We start from the raw sequence: 21832 nt of genomic DNA, 5'->3' as shown, positions 1-21832 counted from the left end.
TTTCAGAAAGGAAGGGAGAGAGAAACATCAATGATGACAGAGAATCATGGATCAGCTGCCTCCTGCACGCCCCCTACTGAGGAAGGAGCCTGAAACCCAGGCCTGTGCCCTGGCCGGGCATGAAACCGTGACCTCCTGGTTCATAGGTCGACGCTCAACCACTGAGCCACGTCGGCTGGGCGGAATCTATTTTAACTGTCATGAGTTAGGCTCCACTTCTAGTAATAAGACTACCCCGTCTTCCAGTCCCCAAAGTGCTTCCGTAGGATTTGACTCCACCAGGACAGCGGGGAGGCAGGCAGAGTTGGTCTAATGCCACCGTCCCCAGTTCATGGAAGAGAACAGAAAACTCGGGACAGCTTCATGTGGCTCCTCCAGGTCCAAGCAAGAGAGCCGGGCCTCATGCTCGCTCGTTCTACCTGAGCCACCCTCAGCGAGAGCGACGCTGCCGTGAGGAGGGACTATGAGGCTGTGGCCCTTCTCAGAGAACGAAACACAGGATCAACACAGAGGACCCGAGACAAAATAAGTGGTTTTAAAAAGTTAAAGAACACAATGGAGGCCAAAACCATCAAGATTTTAAAAATAGTTTTATATAGAAATATTTTACAAAGATTTTACAACGTAGCAAATCATGACATACCATAGAAAAGAGAAGAGACTCGACCTCAAGGATTAGGAAAGTGCTCCTAGCGACGGACCGCCGTCCCCACGAAAGTGCATGAACGTTAAGGCAGAGTGCCCGCTGGGGCTGGCAGGTTGCAAAAGGACTCGCCGAACAGTTTTTAAAAATATATACAAACGTCTTTCCCTCCCTCCATGCTTCTCAGAGACGTGTGAAAGGAATTCATGTAGGGACAGTCTTGCTCTGCGCCTGGGTAAAAATAGCTCCTGGGTACAAACAATGAAGGGGGAGATGCTCTGCCCCCGCCGGCTCCCAACAAGTCACGTGATCGACAACACAAAACCTCTCCCGTGCGGGCCTACTTTCTCCATCCCTCCTGCGGGCAGCACGCAGCCTCCCTCTGAGGCGGGGAGAGGTCAGAGGGTGGCGGGAGTGACCTCCGGATCTGTGCCCTGCGGGGTGACTTTCAGGCTTCGCGTGTGCGTGGCCAGACAGTGGGGAGTTGAAGTCGTTATGCGTTCAGTGTTATACATCTACTGCACAGCATGGCTCTACCTGCAGCGGGTTAGCGTGTTACAGAGTGCTGCGTAGGTTAATGCGGTATGTTGCCCTCTCTGATAATAACAATACCAAGGTGCTCTCTCAAGTTCCACCATGACCCTGTTAGAGAACTCTACTGAAATATGTTGTTTTCCACATTTATATAAACCCCTCAAGACTGACAGGATCAATGAGGATAACACTGGTTATGAAACTTGCATCTTCCTGCTTGGAGGGGAATTGGTTTTTATAATGGAATAAAATACAGAGAAAAGTAAATTAGCCAGACTTGAACAAGCGTGAGTCTTGGGGCGAACTGACATCTGAATTCTACCACAGAGAATAAATATCTGCCAAAAGTTAACTTAATTCACCTGGCTCGCCACTCTTTCATGGAAAAATTTTTCTACTCGGGAGAAATAGGGGAAAATCAGTGTATGTGCCATTTTAGTCTCCATATTTAGACTTTTTCCTTGTCCTATTTTTTCCCATCCTTAAATGGAAGGGAAGCGAACCAGTTCACTCCGATGACGGAGGTTTCCTAAACAGCTTTTAGCCTTCAAGACACCGTGGTGGGAAAACCAGAGAGAGACACCCGGCCACGTCGGGGGATTGTGAAGCACAGAACAAGCGCGCGCTCTATGTGATCTAGTAACAGGGATCAGCCGGTGGGGCCGGCTCACACCACAGACGTGGAAGCTTGGTTTTCACCCGGAGCTTCTTTTTCAACAGGACCGCAGGCGAAGAGCTGGTTGCCCAGGGTCTTCTGGGCGAACCGGAAATACATGGCGTGGCCCATGGCCACGAAGGACACGGAGATGAGCACGAGCAAGCCGAAGGCCTCGGGGTTGGGGGCCAGGATCACCATGATGAAGTGCAGGAGGTCGAGAAGGTAGTTCATGGAGTTCTGCACACCGTTTATAATGCCTCTTTCTGACTCAATGACATTTTCTTGCAGCAACTGTGTCACAGTTAAATCAAAGGACCAAAGGCCTGTAATGAAGAATATTGTTTTAGAGACGGTCAATCTCTAGAATTTATAGCCATAGATTTCAGATTTATAGGTTGAAAATCTGTTGACACATGAAAAAGTGACGTTAGCCCCATTACTTCAAAGCCACCATATGCATATTGATCATGGCCTTGCCTTAGAGAATTATTTTCCATTAAGAAATAGTACTGGGTTACTAGTGGCTCTAAGAAATATTTATAGCCACCTGACAAAAATAAATCGCCTCTACAAACTTCTTAATTCTGTTCCTCTGTGATTATTCATGCTATGAAAGCAAAGCTCTGAAATCACAGACATAATTCCACCCTAAGTGCAGTCATGTGCCCAACAATGATGTTATGGTCAATGACAAACCACACATTCAATGGCGGCCCCGCAAGATTCTACTAGAGCTGAAAAATTCCTATTGCCTGGTGACATCACAGCCAGGGTGACACGGGAGCGAGACGTGTTACACGTTCGGATGATGCTGGTGTAAACACACCCACCGCACTGACGGATGTAGAAAATATAGCACGCTCAGTTACGCACAGTACATAATAATACTTGATAATGACAATACAGGACTATGTTATTGGTTTATGTATTTACTATACCAACCTGTTCTCCTTATTTTAAAACGTTCTCTTTCTACTTATTAACAAAAACAGTTTGCCCGGACGGTGTGGGTCAGTGGTTTGAGTGTCGCTCAACCTATGACCCAGGAAGTCACGGTTGTATTCCCTCCTGGATCCCCAGTGGGGGAGGGGGGGGGGGGTGCAGGAGGCAGCCAATCAATTATTCTCTCTCATCACTGATGTTTCTCTCTCTCCCCCCCCCCCCTCCTCTCTGACATCAATAAAAAAGGTAAAAAAGAAAAGTTTGCCGTGAGACAGCGTGTCGTGTTATGCTGGCACGTCTCAAGTTACCGTGCCTCGGTTGCGTCACTTTCTCTGGTGGATTTACTCTGGTGTTTGGCACACAGCGTGCTGTGCAGGCGTGCAGGCTGCGATCCACAGGCTGTGCCATGCAGCCTGGTGGGTGGCAGGCCGGGCCACGAGGTTTGGGTAAGGCGCCCCTGCGTGCTCACACAACCACACCGCCTCCCGACACGCTCCTCAGCGCGTTTCCGCCTCGGTGAGCAGCGCATGACTGTGCTGGTTTTCTCAGGTTTAAGTGAACTGACCTACATGCTGTCATGACTGAAGTGTAAGGAAACGTTAAACCATCACTGCCTTTACTGCCTGGGCTCCCAAGCCCCTGCAATAAAGCTGTCTCGCCTGGAATATTAATGTCTCTGATAAATTAATAAACTGCTTTGTCCCAGAAGATAAAAATACGGTTTCATTTCCAGAATAACCCATCGGTCCTCTATTAATGATTACTTACATCTTGCTTTGTAAGAAGTCTGTACACTAGGTTGCCTTCCAGAGCTGTAAATCCATTTGTTTGGCCGAGTATAGAATACACATCGGCTAGAGGAAGCTTTGGACGATTTTTTTCCTAACTGCCATGTCTTTTTTCAAAATTTAAGCCAAAAAACACCCAGCAAACTTATCTACTTATCTTTTTGCCTTGTACCACAGAAACATTCTCCAAATTACAGCCCTGTGGGGAGAGTCATAGCCACACAAAGACTCTAATTACTATAAGGCAATATAATTAGCATCGCTAATCTCTTCTTAGGAGTTAATTAATAACATTAAAGCAGCAGTACTTAAAATATCCATTTAGGAAAACATTTCAAGCTCTATCCATGTTTTATAAAAGCACAAATACACTTTTTTAAACTATAAAAATGTCATGCCGAAACCGGTTTGGCTCAGTGGATAGAGTGTCGGCCTGCAGACTGAAGGGTCCCAGGTTCGATTCCGGTCAAGGGCACGTACCTTGGTTGCGGGCACATCCCCAGTAGGGGGTGTGCAGGAGGCAGCTGATTGATGTTTCTCTCTCATTGATGTTTCTATCTCTCTATTCCTCTCCCTTCCTCTCTGTAAAAAATAAAATATTTTTTTTTAAAATGTCATCATGAAAGACTGTACTATACCTAAGGGTGAACAGTGAATTCTGCTTACATTAACACTCAGGGAATATTGGTGAATTCTCTGAACCCATATTGCAGGCACTTTATTTTATTCTCATATATTTTTACTGATTTCAGAGAAGGGAGAGGGAGAAAGAGAAGCATCAATGATGAGAGAGAATCATGGATCGGCTGCCTCCTGCACGCCCCACACTAGGGATCCTGCCTACAGCCGGGGCCTGTGCCCTGACCGGGATGGAACCGCGAGCTCCTGGTTCACAGGGCGCTGCTCACCCCCTGAGCCGCCGGCCGGGCTACCGCAGGCCCTTGGGCTCCCCCGAGGCGGACTCACCGATCCTAGCAGCAATGACGCCCGCGAACAGCAGGCTGACGGAGAGGACGGACTCGGCGCTCAGCCCCGGCTCCACCTCGGGGGCGGCGAGGGTGGTCACGGAGCCGTTGGCCGCAGGCCTGGCCGTGGGGAAGAGCGGGCCGGGGGCGCCCGTGGGCACGGCGGGCAGGGGCTCGGCCTGGATGAACCTGGAGCGGATGTCTTGGAAGGGGGACACGGTCAGGTCCAGCGGGCTGCCCGGCATGAACACGGACACCACGCACAGCACCAGGCAGGAGAGCTGCGCGCAGCCCGAGATGAGCCCGGTGCGCACCAGGCCGCACCGGCGCCGCAGCCCGGTGAAGGCCACGGTGCCCAGGATGCCGGTGACGGCCGAGGCGCCCATCAGCAGGCTGAGCACCGAGCCGCTCAGGCCCTGCGTGTAGGCGTAGCCCGTGGTGATGCAGTCGAAGCCCAGCACGGTCATGTAGAGGAAGGCGAGCCCCAGGCCCGCCAGGAACACGGGCTGCCGCGCGTAGGCCACCCAGCCGTCCCGGAACGTGCGCAAGGGCTCGGCCAGCTGGCCGGCGCAGCTGGGCTCCGGCTCCGGCTCGGGCGCGCGCACCGCCAGGTCCTTGTCCCCCATCAGGTGCGTGGACTCCAGCGGTTTGGGCTCAGTTTCTGTGGACAACAGACATCACTTACGGAGGGGAGAGGAGGGCGGGGGAGGGGATGGGGGGCGGTTATCTCTCTCAGTATTTTTCTCCTGCTCTTGCCCTCCCCCTTGGGGGCCTGTGGCTACGACAGCACAACAGGCATTGTCTTCTCCTCATGGAGCATCACGGCCCAGGAACCAGCTCCCGGTGGCAAATGCGCGGCATAAACGATCGCACTTGCTCTTTGAAATTCGACGCCCACCGAAGTAAAACTCAGGAGATACGACGTTTATTAAACGCCTGTGCTGAGCCGGGCCTTCGGCAGGATAAAGGGAATGCAGAATGGCCTCTTTGGAAGAACTCAGTTTGGGGCAAAAGAGGACATGTTTGGTTCTAGAGACCTTGGTTCTGACAGGACACGGACACTCAGGAGGCCACATCAGAGACAAGCACAGGGGCTGTCTGGGCGAACGAAGCATCGGGTGTGGGGGGACCTGTTCAGGCTCCATTGTCCGGAAGCCCCCTTCCTCTTCTCGGGAATACCCGCCTGCAGGCCCTCACTCCCCTCCACCGTCCTACAAAGCGCCTCAAGGGCGTGAACTCCCAGGAATTCTGTTCTCCCGTCTTCCTTCCCACGCCAGGGCTCTGCCTGCTCAGCCATCTCTCAGGTAGCTGCCCCTCGATGTCCACTGCTCACCGGAAGGAAAAGGGCCAGGGTCCCATTCCAGCCCGAGGTTCAACCCAGAGCCCTTCCTCACCCCTCCAAAGCCTGGGCGGTGCCTCGCCCCCAGAGGGACACAGGGAGCCGCACGCAGGCCTTCGGGGCGATAAAATCTGATGTAAACTAGAACAGTCCGGTCTCCCCGCCATGCAAGGCCTGGGCCCCTGAGTAACAGGCTGACCCTGTGTTGGCTTTACCTTTGTGTAAGTTCAGCTGTTTCAGCTCGGCCTCCTCCACTTTGAGGGTGGCTTTCACAGCCAACGCGGGGGTCTTCTGGTAAACCTTCCAGAGCAGGAAGTACTCCACGCACATGGACACCAGGTTCCATCCGGAAATGAAGCCACAGCCGATGACCGCGGAGCCAAAGGTCATAATCTGGCCGACGGCCATGGGCGCCAAGATGTTGGTTAACTGGTCGATCCTGCGGACTGTGGCGTTCATATCTGCAGGGGTGGGCGAAAGCGCGGGTGAGTCTGCGACCACGGAGGCTGCCTCCAACACAGCGCCAATTCGGAGGCCACGCGTGCAGGTCCCTAGCGTGTAAATCTGTAAAAGCGCTCTCTCCGCAAACCATAACCATTTTCTTAGAAAAGTATTTGTTGTTTGGATCAAGTCATAATGAATGTTCTTCAAAAATCATGATTCCCTGGGGATTGTAGAAAATCGTCTAATATCAGCTTTCAAAATGAATACAATTGTGAGTCTCCATTCATTCATTTCCCCCCCCCCCCATAAACATTAATTAAATGCCTGTGATGAGCTGGGCCCCTTCGGCACTACAAAGAGAATGAAGAATCGCCTCTTCAGAAGAATTCCGTTTGGGGCAAAAGAAGCAACGTTGGGTTCTAGAGACTTTGGTTCCGATAGGACACTGACATTGAGGAGGCCACATCAGGCAGACAGTCAAGCACATGCATGTGCGTCTAGAGAATAAGTGGGCACCAGATTCGGAATCCATCAGCTGGTTGGTTCTAAATGTCATGAGACTAGATGAGGTCGCCAAGGGAGTGAGTGTAGATCAAGAAGAGAAAAGGGCCCTAACCAGTTTGGCTCAGTGGCTAGAGCGTCGGCCTGCAGACTGAAGGGTCCCAGGTTCAATTCCGGTCAAGGGCATGTACCTTGGTTGCAGGCACATCCCCAGTAGGAGGTGTGCAGGAGGCAGCTGATCGATGTTTCTCTCTCATCGATGTTTCTAACTCTTATCCCTCTCCCTTCCTCTCTGTAAAAAATCAGTAAAATATATTTTAAAAAACGAAGAGAAAAGGTCTGAAAACTGAGTCCCGGGCACGCCGCTGTCTGGAGGTGAGGGAGAAGAGGAGGAACTAATCGAACAGGAGGAAGACCGGGAGAGATGGTGCCCCGGCAGCTCAGAGGTAACAGTGCTTCAAAGATGGGGGAGTAATCAGCCAGGCAGTGCTGCTGCTACGTCAGGAAAACGCGCCCTGAGCAGAAGCTCGAGGCTGGTCACAGGGCAGGTTCTGGGGACTTCACAAAGGGCCGTTCTGGGGGAGCGGGGAGGACAAGTGCTCGGCTGAAGTTGACTTAGAGACTGATGCCAACCCCAGGGACACCGTGTGTATTAGGTGAGCGGTGTGGCCTGATCACAATGTCAGTGCTGCTCCCTGGCCTCGGGGAACAAGGCCCTGACCAAGGGAAGGAGCTGGCGAGACAGGCACCCCTTTTTGTTAAGTTGCCCTGAAAACACACACAGAGAAATGGGTGGAAGGTGGGTGAAGAGGAGGAGGTTTTGTGGTTGTTCATCCTCACCCGAGAATATTTTCCCATTGATTTTTAGAGAGACTGGAAGGGAGGGGGGAGACAGAGAGAGAAACATCGATGTGAGAGAAACAATCCATTGGTTGCCTCCCGCGTGAGCCCCCACCAGGGCCAGGATGGAGCCTGCAACCGAGGTATTTGCCCTTGACCAGAACCTAACCCAGGACCCTTTAGTCTATGGGCCAACACGCTATCCGCTGAGCCACACCGGCTAGGGCAAGGCAGGGAGGGGCATGAAGAGGAGGAAGGTGACAGCCGGTTCCTGTGCTCTGATGGGAATGGCACGGTGGACGAGAAGGTGCCGCGTGTGCACTACGGCCCAGGCGGCAGCGCTGTTCCTAGACGGGAGCACACACTGAGCGTGGGCCGCGCGCCCGGCGTCACGTCCGGGTGGGAAGAGCGCCTTGCTGCTGGGAGCACATGGCCGTGCTCCTCTCACTCCTGTCATTTCCCAGGAAAATACAGCGAGATGGTGGGTGAAAGCGAGGGCGGGGAGGAGCCCCTGAATGTGTGCGGACAAGGGAGGCGGCACCGAATCGCCCCTGAGGAAGAGGGTGGGGAGGGAGCGGAGAAAATGGTGTGAAAGGGCCAACTTGCACCCGATGGTCATGAATTTTAAGAACAGTGAGCGAGGTTGGGTGCATTTCTCCATGTTCTGCTGTGAGAGGTGGACTTCCCCAGGGTCTGATAAAAGGACAGTGACAGAGGGGAGAGGCCAGGTGAGTGATGGCCATGTGACCCTGGCATTTAAGCTGGGTAAGCAGGGGAGACGAGAGGGGTCAGACACGGGGAAAGGGAGTGGAATTAATGACTGGTAGGGAACGACCAGGCGGGAGGATTGCCGGGGCTGGGGTCCCGGAGGAGTGAGCTGGAAAAATAGGAGGTGGCCGCTCAAGATGTGGGTGCCCACGGCCGAGATTACGGGAGGGAGGAGTTAGTGCTGGTGGCAAGGCCGAGGCCGTGACCATGGGAATGTGCGGCTGAGTCAGAGGGGAGGACGAGAGGAGCGAAGGAGAGAAGTCAAGCAAACGACCGCCCGCCTCCTCCTCTATCTCCCGGGGTGGACGGTAATGAGGCCGGCCTATCAGCCGCGGGGGACGCCGTGCGTGGCCAACAGAGCAGTAACGACAGCGCCTTCGCTCCTTCCCCTGCTCTCCCTGCTCCTAAATTACCTCCCATTAGGCCCCGGAGCGTGGGGCGCTGCTGTGATAACAGGAGAACTTTGACACGTCACCTTTCCCCCGAGGCAAAGGCAGGTCTCTGATCTCAACCACGACCCTGTGAGCCACCCGCCCCCACGCGCACAGGTCCAACTCCTGCGCGGACAGAAGCGCAGCATTCATCCGAGTCACTCAGCCCTTTGAGTCCAAGCTCCCGTGAAGGTAAGTCCTGGGCTCTGGAAGCCCCAGGACAAGTTGGTGGCCATAGCCTGTTGCTCTCTCACATCTCCATGCTCAGGTAGCAGGAAGCTTCCTGTGCCACCGCCTGCCCCTCTCGTACCTTCTGTGAGGAACCTAGTGACGCCTGGGTGTAATCTAGTGTCAGCAGCTTTTGTTTTTCTGAAGCAGAATGAGTTCGATAACAGCCTTTCTAAAGACCTAATCGTTTCACTGGCCCCAGGCTCGAGAAGAATCGGTCACCCCAGTGTGCAAACATGTCCTCTTTACAAATCCTAGGCAAACAGACAAGTGTGTGCTCATTCAAAACCCATTTGACTGTTTTCAGCAGCTGTGACACAGAACATGACATTAAACAGGCCCTGGCTGTCGTGCAGGGCATATGACACCTCAGAGACTAATCATTTAAAACGGCGGATTTGCTGAGCAAATAGCAGCCGGCGGGTTTGTACACATCAAACACGAAATCAATTTTTCGTCAACAGAGTTCAAACAGGAAGTGTATCTGCCATACTCGACCAAGCCAGCCAGCAGATGTTTCTTTAGGGTGGTGGGCGAGGAAAACCCCGGAGCTATTAATAAAGACAGCTTCCCAGAGGGACGAGGAAAGGAGGGGAAGCAGCAGATGGGGCAAAACGTCTGTTGAGAAGGACGTGCGTTTTAAACGGGTCTGAGGGGCACAAGGGGAGGTTTCAATACGACCCTGACTCACGCGCCTGGACAGTCAGGCAGCAGAGAGCGGGCAGCACTGCTGTGAAAAACAGCGCCTTTCTGCGGCTCCTAAGCCAGTGGGAGCAGCTCTGCTTCAGCCGGATGCCCCCGAGAGTCTAAAATGTCCAGCCCTCCACAGACGTGTTCCCCGTCTTTACCCACAGTGTCAACGTCCAGCTTTAAAACTCCTCTGAAATCAAGAAGGACCGGCCTCAGAGGGGAGGGCTGGGGGCCGGAAAAGATGAACCGAAGCCCGTGTGCACACAGGCACAGCCGCGGACACAGACAATGGTGCGGTGAAGGCCTGGGGGGCGGGGGGGGGGGCTGATGGAGGGGGGAAGCGTGGGGGGGACATTTTAATGCAGTGAGCAATTAAAAAAAAAGGAACAATGGGAAAAGGGAATGGGAGCAGTTAGCACACAGCTCACCTGTCCTCTTTATACACACATCCCTTCCCCTCCACCCGCTCACACCCGCACAGCACCCGCAGCCCTGCCCTGCTGGGCTCCTGAATCTCTGCTTGGACCACATGCATGCTCCCTGCCTGGAGGAGGCCGCTCTGTGTAGACACACAAGCTCAGAGCTCCTGGGAACCCGCTCCTCTCTCTTCTCTTTTTCCTTCATTCTACCTTTTCTGTTGCTCTTTAACCCCTTTTTGTTGTCCTTTAACGCTGCCTTAAAGCAGAAACAGCACCGAAAATCCACGGTTAGGCCCCTGCTGACCTCAGGACTGGAAGGTTTTGTACCCTGTTTTGAAACACGGTTTCCAGTAACACAAGTCCTGGGTGAGACCTTGAGGAAAGACAAGGCGAAGGTTTTCCTTCACTGGGGCCTCTAACCGGACTGCTGGCCGAGTGAGCTCCACTCGCCAAGAGCTAATGCGGGCAGCTTCCTTCCTTCCTTCAACCTGAGAAACTCCAGAGGTCAGACAACAGCCTGGCTGGCCTGGCTTCCTCCACTCTGCAATAATTCCGAACATAAAGACAGACAGCCGAGCCCCGCCCCTGTGACCGGGGTTGAGTATCGCCCTATGAACCAGGAGGTCACGGTTGGATTCCAGGTCAGGGCACATGCGGGGGTTGTGGGCTTGATCCCCAGGGAGGGGCGTGCAGGAGGTGTTTCTATCTCCCTCTCCCTCTCCCTCTCTCTCTCTGATTTCAATTTTTAAAAAATAAATAAATAAAAGAAAGCTAGCTGAGAAACAGCCAGTCCTGGATTTCCTGTTATTCTTCATCACGGCCCAGTCAAAAAGATCCCACAAAGTTATGTATTATTTCTTTTCTTTTCTTTTCTTTGTTTTGTTTATATATCTAGAAAAAAAATTAAGGATTCTGAGTAACTTTGTACGCAATACTTTTTTTTTTTTTTTTTACAGATTATTCGGACTTTACAGTGAAAACGAGTTAAGAAATTCAGATAAGGGAAAGAAAATCATTTAAAAACCAATTCCCCTCCCCCAAATATATATCCCATCAGATATATTATTTTCAAAACATATCCTTTTATGCCCTCTGAATTTGAAAGCATGGACATGTCTTACATACCTCAACTCGCATGTTAAAGAAGACGTATCTTACAGTTCAGTATGACAGAAAGAGATATGGGATTACTTCCTCCCGGTCACTGGCCACAGGAAGGAAAACGGACGAGAACGGCCTTCAGCTCCAGGGAGCGCTTCCTGCGGCAGACTCGCCTGGCTCCCTGCATCTGTGAGCACCGTCCCACCTAAGCATCGCCCTGCCCCCCGAAGGATGATTCCAGCAATTCTCTCCCTTCTAGCCCGTCCACGGGTCTTATTCCTTCTCACCCCTCCTTTCTACCTTTTTTTTAAAAACACCGCATGATCCAGCCAACGTTGTTTGCGAACCTCAGCACTCATCTTGCCTTCTGTGCCCTAGAAAAGCTAGTGAAGGCGTGAGGCACGCCTGTCCCGTCTGCCAGGACGGTTGGGCAACATGCTTGTGATTCGCATGATCTCAGTGTTGATTCAGCTGATCTGATCAGCAGACAGGTGTGGCCTTCCTCCTCCACCTGTGCCATCAGCAGCCAGGCCGTGTCTCTGTGCTGAGTGAGGGGCAGGTGCGGGTGTTGAGTGAGGTAGGGTATGCTGAGCCCCGGAATCCTGACGAACGGGATATGAAGCTTTGCCAGCATCCTTCAGTCTTCCTTTGGCCTTTTGTGTAATGAAGGACTAAGACTATAAGCTTCCTAAAAACTGTATTCTCTCCTCCATTTCCTTAGTATTTGTAACAGCGACGATATCCCATCAGATATAACGTAATAGAAGTTAGAGGTTATAACTTTAAAGGAGAAGGAACTAACGTACAGAATCTCTCCTAGAATTAAGTTGTTCCTATTTGGTTTGGAGAAAAATAATATCCACAGTATGACTGGGAGGTACTGGTGATCATACCCATAGTACAGCCAATAAAACCCATGTGACATTTCCAGGGTTCTAAGTATTAAGTAAACATTTAGAAACCATTAACAGAACTTTAAAAAAAGTAACCGCTCAAAAGCAATGTTCTTCCTTTCACCAGGTCTGCATAGAATAAAAAACTTCTTCGTTATCCTATAAATTAACTTCGTAGCATGGAGATAAATCTTTGCACTGAGATCGATAATGTGGTAAGAAAAAGACGATCCTTTCAATTTGTCCTTAAGAAATACCCAGAAACGGCCCTAGCTGGTTTGGCTCAGTGGATAGAGCGTTGGCCTGTGGACTGAAGGGTCCCGGGTTCGATTCCGGCCAAGGGAACGTGCCTGGGTTTTGGGCTCGATCCCCAGTGGGGGATGTGCTGGAGGCAGCCAATCAATGATTCTCTCTCATCAATGATGTTTCTCTCTCTCTCCCTCTCCCTTCCTCTCTGAAATCAATAAAAGAAATATATTTTTTTAAAAAAAAGAAAAACCCAGAAACGAAGGCTCACAGTCCTGTTTATCACTGATTAAAAGTGACCCACTATGACCCATCGTGGAAAAGGGAAAACCCACGCACCTGCCAGCCTGCTCCTGTCTTCTCCTGCGACCACGACGATCCAGTCCCGCTGGATGGTGATGGCGGTGGCCGTGCTGGCCAGGTTGGCGATGTTGGCGATGGTGATGATCAGGATGTAGCAGGAAGTCTAAGGAGTCACCGGGAAGGGCTGAGTGTCAGGGTCCTGCACCCCGACGTGACTGTCCTTTAACAGGGTCTTTGGTGGCACAACAACCAAACTGCGATTTGAGTTTCATTCTAACCAGTCATCTCATCTTTACATATGAAACCACAGATCCCCAGGGCCAGTATCTCCCTATTCCGTACCCTCCGTAGCACATATAAAAATCATGCTAGTCACATGAATATTCATGTGACGGTTACCGTAAAGTGTTACCATGGGGGTCGTTTTACTGTTTCCCCCACAGATGTCTCCTTTGGAGAAAGTGTGAGGGGGAAAGTGCTGTCTTAGGTTTTTCATCAACAAAAAGGGGATGGACTTGAAGATGTCTGCTTCACACCTGGCTTGGACACTCCACCACATCGGCCCGAATACACATGAGAGGACTCAATGGTGACATCGAATCCACCCCTTCCCACCACACCCATCTCCCTCTTTCCCTGGGCGCTCATAAAATCACAGTGTGAGAAGCTATCTGGCCCATGCCCTGCCCCCCCCAAAAAATACCAATTTCATTGGAAGAACACAATCATGACTGATTAACATATATATAGGTGATATTTCTTATGTAGTATGAACAAATTACAGGTTAATTCTAATGGGCTGAAAACTAACAACTGAATTATATTATGAACTCTTAGAAATGCTATTGAAAACAAATAGGAAAAAACCCCATAGGACAAAATTTAAATTCAAACAACTCTTAATGAGTAGCTGTTACGGGCAAAACACACACACACACACACACACACACACACACACACACACACAAACTAACAACTAAATAAAACAAAAATCGGGGGCTATTAATGTAGACACAGAGATGGGTATTAAAAGGTCCCGTTAGAAGAGCAGACACGCCCTGGCCCCCTAGCTTCTGTCCCCGCTCCCGACGCTCGGCCCGCCGCGCAGACGGCGTGGAGGACTTACGAGGACCCAGCCGTGGTACATGCTCAGGAGCTCGTCCTTGTGCAGGAAGACCATCATCAGGATAATGCCGCACAGGATGACCGACACGTTCTGGACCACCAGCGACGTCTGGGCCACTGCAGAGGGGACAGCCTCAGCGCACGCCACCCGACGCCTCCGCGGCTGCTTCCACCCGCCCATCCCTGGCCACCCCCAGCGCCATGCCGACAGGGGTGAGCCCAGCAGGACCGAGGCAGGTCCGCCTCACCCGCTCCACAGCCCGCCGGTCACACGGGTCACACAGGCCGCGGAGCCCGCAGACAGGAGGCAGGGCCAGCCCTTTCCTTAGCTGGAGCCCCTCCTATGCCCACATGGCCACGCCACGGTTGTCAGGGAGGCGCACCATCATGGGCGGAATGGGTGACGGCCAGCTCCCTCTGCTCTGGCTGCTCGGCGGGGACAGGTGGGAGTGAGAGGAGGCGGAGGAGGTCCCGGGTCCGCAGCCTCCCCCACGCAGGCCCATCTGGTAGGGTACGGAGGGCGGCCACACAGGAGAGACGTGCCAGAGTGTGTCGGGGGAGGCAGGCGCATCCTTTGGCATCGAGGCCTGTCCGTCAGTGCTGTGATGTCTACGCTACACCTCCCCCCCCAGAAACGCCGGCCTTCTCAGAGCGGAGGCTGCCATCCTGTAGGTGAAGCGCTGTGTAGGACAGGTGACACCTGGGGAGGGCACCCTGGCGCCTCCTCCCCCACCTGCCAGGGCAGAGGACCAGGGCGGGACGCCGAGTCCCTCACGCCGGCCTCCCTCCTGCAGAGGCCGATGCTCAATAAAACGCTCACCGCGGTGAGCCCTGGGCACCAGGCCGCTGCCGGGTCATTACAGCGCCGTCGGCCAGGACAGCCACGCTCGGGCTGGCTTGGGAGGCCACGTCACAGCCTCAAGAAACAACAGACCGTCGTGTGAAATCAGCCTGAAGTAAAACCCCACGTATAACTCATCGCGGACGCAGTCACGTGTCGCACAAGGATCGAATAGCAGCTGGACGAGGTCCTTAGCTCTCGGGACCCCACCGGCTACAGGGAGGAAGGACAGGTGACCAGGTAACCACCAGGGGCACGGAGAACAGCAGAGGCGTGAGCTGAGGCTGAAGGGAGAAGGGGAACTCGGCCCGGAGAGCAGAGATCTCAGGGAGGTGCCGGTGAGCCGGTTCCCGGGTCCAGGAGGGAGCTGCTAGCCACCTTTCCTCCACTCGCCCCTCTGCCCTACGGCGCCAGTGCTCCGCCATCAGGAGGTCAGCACCCAGGGGACCATTTCTCGGTCCGTGAACAATGATGTAAAGAGCCAGGAGGGTTTCCAGGATGGAAAACACCTTTCTCCCTGCGTCTATTTGGGTCTACTGGTCCTCACAACAGGGAAATGTGCATCTGGGCCGTTTTCCTAAAAGGTCCCAGATGTGAGCATCAGGGCTCTCCTGACCCCGACGGCCAGGCCGGGGCGCTACCAGCGGAGCACTCGAGGGCGATGCTGCCGATTCCTCTCAACAGCTGGACCGCGCCCTCACGCTCTCCCTTTCCTATGGACACCTGGGGGTTTCAGTGACTGCCCTGGAGTGAGCGTTAATGTATTTCTTTCTTCCTTCCCCTAACACATGTGTAACTCGGCTCTCCGCGGCCCAGACCCCGACATTCTCTCTTGAATCTGTAGTTTTCAATCCCCTGCACGCACCTCTGCGTGAAATGCAGCCGCCCAGGGGGCAGCAGCTGGCGCTGCCCCAGGAACCTCTCACCAAAGAGACTCCGGTGTGAGTCCCGGTGAGAAAGAACCCAGCGTCTAGCAAACTTTCAATGTTTAACACGGTTCTCAGAAAAGCCTGCGGTTAATCATTGACCTGTGGGATGTCTGAACAGCCAGAGATATTCCCCCAACCTATGGGCTCAGTATCCTGTCGCCCTAGCCTTGCGCAGGGGCCCAGAGCCTCCATGGGGCGGTGCTGCCCAGCCCCCCAGCACTCAGCGGGGTGCACAGCGGGCCGCCACAGGGGTTTCCCTGCAGCTCAGGTGCTGGTCCATGAATACAAAGGCATGGCTGTAACAACACTCACCTTTATTATTTTTTTTTAATGTGTTTTTATTGATTTCAGAGAGGAAGGGAAAGGGTGAGGGAGAGGGAGGAGAGAGAGAGAGAGAAACACCAGTGATGAGAGAGAATCACTGATCGGCTGCCTCCTGCACGCCCCCTACTGAGGACTGAGCCCGCAACCCAGGCCTGTGCCCTGACGGGGAATCGAACCGCGACCTCCTGGTTCATGGGTCCACGCTCAGCCAGAGCCACGCCGGCCGGGCACACTCACCTTTAAGCCTGGCGTTCTTATCCACCCAGTCGCCGATGATGGCGCCGAGGACCAGCACGGACCCCGCGACCACCAGCCCGTAGACGGCCGTCAGGAGCAGGCTGTTCCCGTAGAGCTCCACCAGGAACACGGACACCGCAAAGTGCCACATCCGGTCCCCCTGGAACAGAGGGGCGACAACGTGTGGCCGGGTGGTTTCAGCTTCGGGTCACTCATTCTCAGGAAGCTGCTCCCTTATCGGAGGGCACTTTCTGGCGACCTCACGACGTTTTCAAGGTCAGCTCCTCTGGGGATGGAATACTGGCCACGTGTCAAGACCGTCCATCCTGGCACAGTGGCAGCGGCTCTTGCTCAAGGGCTACGTGAACCGGAAAGAGCATGCTATTAATGAAATACACACAATCCCTTTCATTCTAGAAAAAGAAGTTTCCAGACCTAAGAAGGTGTTTTAAGACAAAAGCTGATTCCTAGTGTGTCAGGCTCTGAGCCTGGAGTGGGCCTGTCCCGAGGTAGTTCGCCTCTGAATCAGAATGGACCTCTGGCAGAGCTCACGGACAGCAGCATGTGCCTTGGATGCCCAAAAACCACCAGGTTCCTAATTTGTAAAATGATAAGAATGATCCATCTCTAAAGCCTTCTGTACCTCTAATGTTCTAAAATCTATGCTCCATCTCACAAGTAAATTTCAAAGTCATAAAGCAGCGGGGCAATCTGAAAGGTGACATTAGTATGGGCCAACTCTGGCCCTGCATGAAAGAAGACATCAGAAATAAACGCATAGCAAGCAGCCATTTTTACATTTTAACAAAGATGGGTTTTGAAAGGAGAAACTACTTATTTCTTCACTAGAGGCCCGGTACATGAAATTCGTGCACTCGGGGGAGGAGGGTCCCTCAGCCCAGCCTGTGCCCTCTCGCAGTCCGGGAGCCCTTGGGGGATGTCTGGCTGATGGCTTAGGCCCGCTCCCTGTCAGTCGGACATCCTTAGCGCGGCTGCAGAGGCGGGAGAGGCTCCTGCCACCACCGCTGCTGCGCTCGCCAGCCATGAGCCCGGCTTCTGGCTGAGCGGCGCTCCCCCTGTGGGAATGCACTGACCACCAGGGAGCAGCTCTGCATTGAGCGTCTGCCCCCTGGTGGTCAGTGTGCATCATAGCAACTGGTTGTTCCGCTGTTCAGTCGATTTGCATATTAGCCTTTTATTATATAGGATTCCAGAGTATACAGGAATTTGGGAATTCACCACTGCAAAATGTGGCATGACAAACTTTTCAGTGAATCAGTTAAATTAATGTATAAGAAATCTATAATGGACCTTGTTATATTTTAGGCTCCATTCCTAACAGGTTAACATAAAACAGGACAACACTGTTCTATCATAACCTATCCCTAGAAATCACTACAGGAAACAACATTTCCAGCCTAAATTCTTATGGGATTGGAGAGAGGAGGTACTTGGTTCTGACCTCCATTCCTCTGAATAGCTCCCAAGGAAAAGGCTAAAACACATAAATGCACCAAATGATAAGTTGCCTTCACAAGTGAATTTCTTCTTTTTTAACCTAAAGAGTAAGAAATATTATTCTACTACTATTGCTTCTTTTTTTTTTTTTCTATCGTTTTTCTATTCCTATCTTTTTTTCCAACGGAATTTGTTTTAGATTCCTCCAGAGTATCAAAACAAGTGCTATTAAGAGGCAATTTTCTCTCTTGCTTATCCCTGCATGGCATGGCCCTTCCTTGATAGAGGGGAATAAAATTCCTCCAGTTACCCCAATTTCCAAAGCCTTTTCGTTTTAAGAAGCAACAGCTGCCGAAACCGGTTTAGCTCTGTGGATAGAGCATCGGCCTGCGGACTCAAGGGTCCCAGGTTCGATTCCAGTCATGGGCATGTACCTTGGTTGCGGGCACATCCCCAGTAGGGGGTGTGCAAGAGGCAGCTGATTGATGTTTCTCTCTCATCGATGTTTCTCTCTCATCTGATGTTTCTAACTCTCTATACCCTCCCTCTCCCTTCCTCTCTGTACAAAAAATCAATAAACATATATTTTAAAAAAAAGAAAACCAAGGTCCATGGTTTCATGCAGCTTGCATCCCAGAGAACAAAGACCAAAAACACATCTGGGATTGGCCAAGCAGTGTAACTGTGTGACCGAAAATGGACGTAGGATGGGGTTGGAAGGTGGCATTCTACATGAGGCAGCGACAGAGACCTCTACGAGCAGGGACCGGAAGGAAGGGAGTGCCGGGCCCTGCAGAGATCTGGGGAATAAAGGGAGACGGGTCCTAGGATGGTGACGTAAGAAGCATGGCACCCCTTCCACGACGGGTCACCTTTCTGTGATTGGATATCGTTGTTAAAGCCCATACTAACCTATATGAGAAGCTCCCTGATGGAATCCACTTCTTACGCTACTTTGTATTTGATATAGTGCCTAGAGGAAAACGGATGGGTCCCCTGGCAGAGAGAAATGAAGTCAGGAACAAAAGCCTTCAACCCCGCACACATCCGAGCTCGTATAACCGTCTGCGGTACCGCCTCCGTATTCCGTGTACAGGGAGCCACGGTTTGGCAGTTGGCAGGGAAACAGCTAGATGTAGGTGCATCGGCACCCACACTTGGTTGTAATAAAATCAGGCGGAATGTCAAGGAGGACACAAAACTCAAAGGGTAGAATCATTCAGAGAAACACGCTTCCTTTGCACTGAAAAGCAGTGAAAAGCCTCTAACCCTGATATGATTGTAGTTGCTGGGGTGTTGTTTTTTTTTGGGGGGGGGGCAGGGGGGGTTGCTTTAGATACAACTTTCCCACAAGAACTCCCTTTGCTCAACGTACTTGTAAAATTGCTCTAAGCTTGTCACTTTGCTGTGGCGTTCACATTGTGACCCAGCAGCCCTCCTGCAGCCACAGTCCCATCCTTGGCAAATCTGACCTCCCCCCCTGTGAACAGAGGGTCCCATAAACCCTGAACGTGTCGTGTTCGGGGGTGAGGCACGTCGCTGCCCTCATGTACAGCCCAGACCACAAGGTAAGAGCTTCAGGTCCTCCCTCCATCCCTGGGTATTGTTTTGTTTTGTTTTGTGTTGTTTCAATACTTAATACTTGCCGAGTTACACCGGAAAACCAAACCACGGAGTTAGACTAAGGGAGAGCACTTTTACTAGCCTTCCGCCTAGAGCCGTCAGCTGCTGGGAACAAACCCTCCCGCCGCGGATTCCTGAGCTCACAGGGACCTGCAGGGCCCCTGTCCAGGCCTCGGGAAGACAGGAGTCTGCCTCCCGCAAAGGCCACCGCCGAGGGCTGTTTCTTCAGGAGCTGATAACTCGGCTAAGAATTCCCCGAGGGCCCGGGGCACAGATTTCCTCCTACGATAGTGCGCACGCATGTCTTCAGGATGATTTATTAGAAGTTTCCAGTGTAAAAGGAAAGCAACCGTCACCAAATGGACTCTGAAAATTCTTTCTCCTGACTACGGTTCTTCTTAATCAAACATATGTGAGGTGTGAATAGAATATACTCAGACTCGTTGCTTCTAAACGAGAAGAACAACTGTTTAACTTTAAAGAGTCTCGTCATCATGAGTTAAATACACATCCAACACCCTTTTGGGATCAGTCTTTCTTGCGGGGGGGGGGGGGTTTGACAGCAGAACCCAGGCCCACAGAAACACAGGGACCCTTCCGAGACCACAGAGGAAGTCAGAGGAAAAACCATGAGTCAGGAGACGATTTTCAGGGCCTGATGGCTTCCAGCCAGGCTGCGGCGCCCCACCCACACCTGCCCACAGGTAACATCTTTAAAGACCAGGATGTCCATCACGCAGGTATTTGAGTGAGGGTCCGTTTCATTTACATTAACCTTAGGGTGCCATTTTTAGCCTAAGTCAGTCACTCCGCTATCCTCCTGGAGTTTCACAGTGCAGTACGCCGAAACAAAAATTTAATAAAGGAAAATTTAAAAATAGACCATGAAAGAAAAGAAGGTATCTGAGGCATCCATGCATTCTTAGCGGCAGATACTACCACTTACTAAGCCTAACAATGAAGAAGAAGAAATAAACATTTACAAACCATGCAAACATTACTGTTCCAGTTAATGCTGTCCTTCGCTACATGAAGTGTAATAACCTGGAAATTAAATAGTATTTACTAACCCCACGGGAAAATACCCTGGAGGAAAAACACTTTTCCATAAAAGCATGTGTTTGGATCATGTATGTCTTTCGCTGCAGGGCACACTGGAGGATGGCTTCAAACAGCTGGCCCCAGAGGAAACCAGAAATTGTGCAAGTGTGTGGTAAGAAGGACAGCCCAGGCCACTTACCCAAGTGGATAAAAAATGGCCCACGTAGAGGAGGAACTTGGCCGAGCTCAGGTAGTTGGCTACGGACCCTGCAGAGACACGGGGCGGAGATCAAAAGCATGCTTCCTCCCTGGAGTAGGACGGGGCTGGAATGTGTGTCCACTTTAAATGACTGTGGAACACGACTATGGAGAACGGTTTGGGGGGGGGGGGGGGGTAAGCCACTGCATGTTGTCAGGCCGACCCTCCCTTCAGTGTAGCAGGACCTGGGCCAGTGCTGCCTGCACGCCTTCGCCTGCAGCGGGCAGCGCGTGCCGACATTCCTGGGCGCCAGGTCTTCCCGGGATCCCCATGCCCAGGCCACTCGCCCCTGCCGGCCTGCAGGCCGCTCCTCCCACACCGGGGAACCCACGTCTCCCTCCACCCCCACCAACACAGGAGCCAAAGGGGCACCCAGCGCTCCGCTAGCAGGTCAGCCACATCCCCGAGCCCGCGCCCCCGCGCCCCCGCGCCCCCGCGCCCAGCCCGCGCGCCCGGCACCTGCCCGGCCACTCACCGCAGCATCCTCCCCGGCGGTCCTGCTCGCGCGCCCCGGTCATGGCTGGTGCCCCCCACTCGTGGTGCGGCCGCGGCCACCGCCCTGGCGCAGGTGCTTGGGGACGGGAGTGCGAGGAGCCGGCGGGAGCGCCTGTGGGAGCGGAACGCACAGCCCAGCGCCCGGAGCGACAGCTGCGGCGACAGAGGCGGCGGGTGGGTCCCCTTCCTAACTTAGCTAGCACTGTAGCTGAAGTCGGAAAGGCAAAGCCTTATGGACGCGCCCGAGCTGCCGCCCGACCGCGCCAGCCGATCGCTGCCCCGCGCGCCGCCGCCGCCGCCCGCCGGCCCGGCCTTATAGCCCCGGGGCGGAGCTCCGTGCCCCCGCCCCGCCCGCCCTCCCCGCCCCGGCGCCGGCCGCCCGGACCCCGCGGTGCCGCCTCCACGCCCCGCTCCTGGGCGGCCGCCGCCGCGTCCCCGCCTCCCCCTCCGGCTGCAAACAGCTGGCGGCCGCGGGGACTCCCGGCGGCTCCCGGCCAGGGCGCGCGCTCCGGGCGGCCGCGGGGCATCGGAGGGCGCAGGGGCTGGCAGGGCGGGCTGGGCTCCGATTCCGGGGGCGGGGGCGGTGGGGAGAGGGGGCGCACGGCCCGGGGGCGCACGGCCCGGGGCGCACGGAGGGCAGCGCTGCACAGCTCCAGCCCGGGCGTGCGGAAGCCTTTTTTTCTTTTTAACGAAAACCATCTTCATGTCGGGGTGTGTCCCCAGGCCGCTCTCCCGGCTTCCCGCCCGGCCGCCCGTCTGCCCCGGAC

General features: G+C 53.4%; 1 protein-coding gene across 1 annotated transcript; it reads right to left on the bottom strand.

Moving 5' to 3' along the window:
• Positions 1 to 571: 571 nt before the first annotated feature.
• On the bottom strand, positions 572 to 21346 carry SLC40A1 (solute carrier family 40 member 1). The gene is made up of 8 exons (XM_054723444.1): positions 21046 to 21346; positions 20511 to 20578; positions 16190 to 16349; positions 13860 to 13975; positions 12770 to 12896; positions 6085 to 6330; positions 4532 to 5191; positions 572 to 2158 (listed from the first exon to the last, which is right to left on the bottom strand). Exons 1-8 carry the CDS (start codon positions 21086 to 21088, stop codon positions 1845 to 1847), a joined length of 1734 nt encoding a protein of 577 aa, XP_054579419.1. The 5' UTR covers positions 21089 to 21346; the 3' UTR covers positions 572 to 1844.
• Positions 21347 to 21832: the final 486 nt, after the last annotated feature.

This window comes from Eptesicus fuscus, chromosome 11 (assembly GCF_027574615.1).
Source record: "Eptesicus fuscus isolate TK198812 chromosome 11, DD_ASM_mEF_20220401, whole genome shotgun sequence".
NCBI classification, from domain to species: Eukaryota; Metazoa; Chordata; class Mammalia; order Chiroptera; family Vespertilionidae; genus Eptesicus; species Eptesicus fuscus.
The sequence above is the reverse complement of the archived record's forward strand: the minus strand, read 5'-3'. Positions and strand labels throughout refer to the sequence as shown.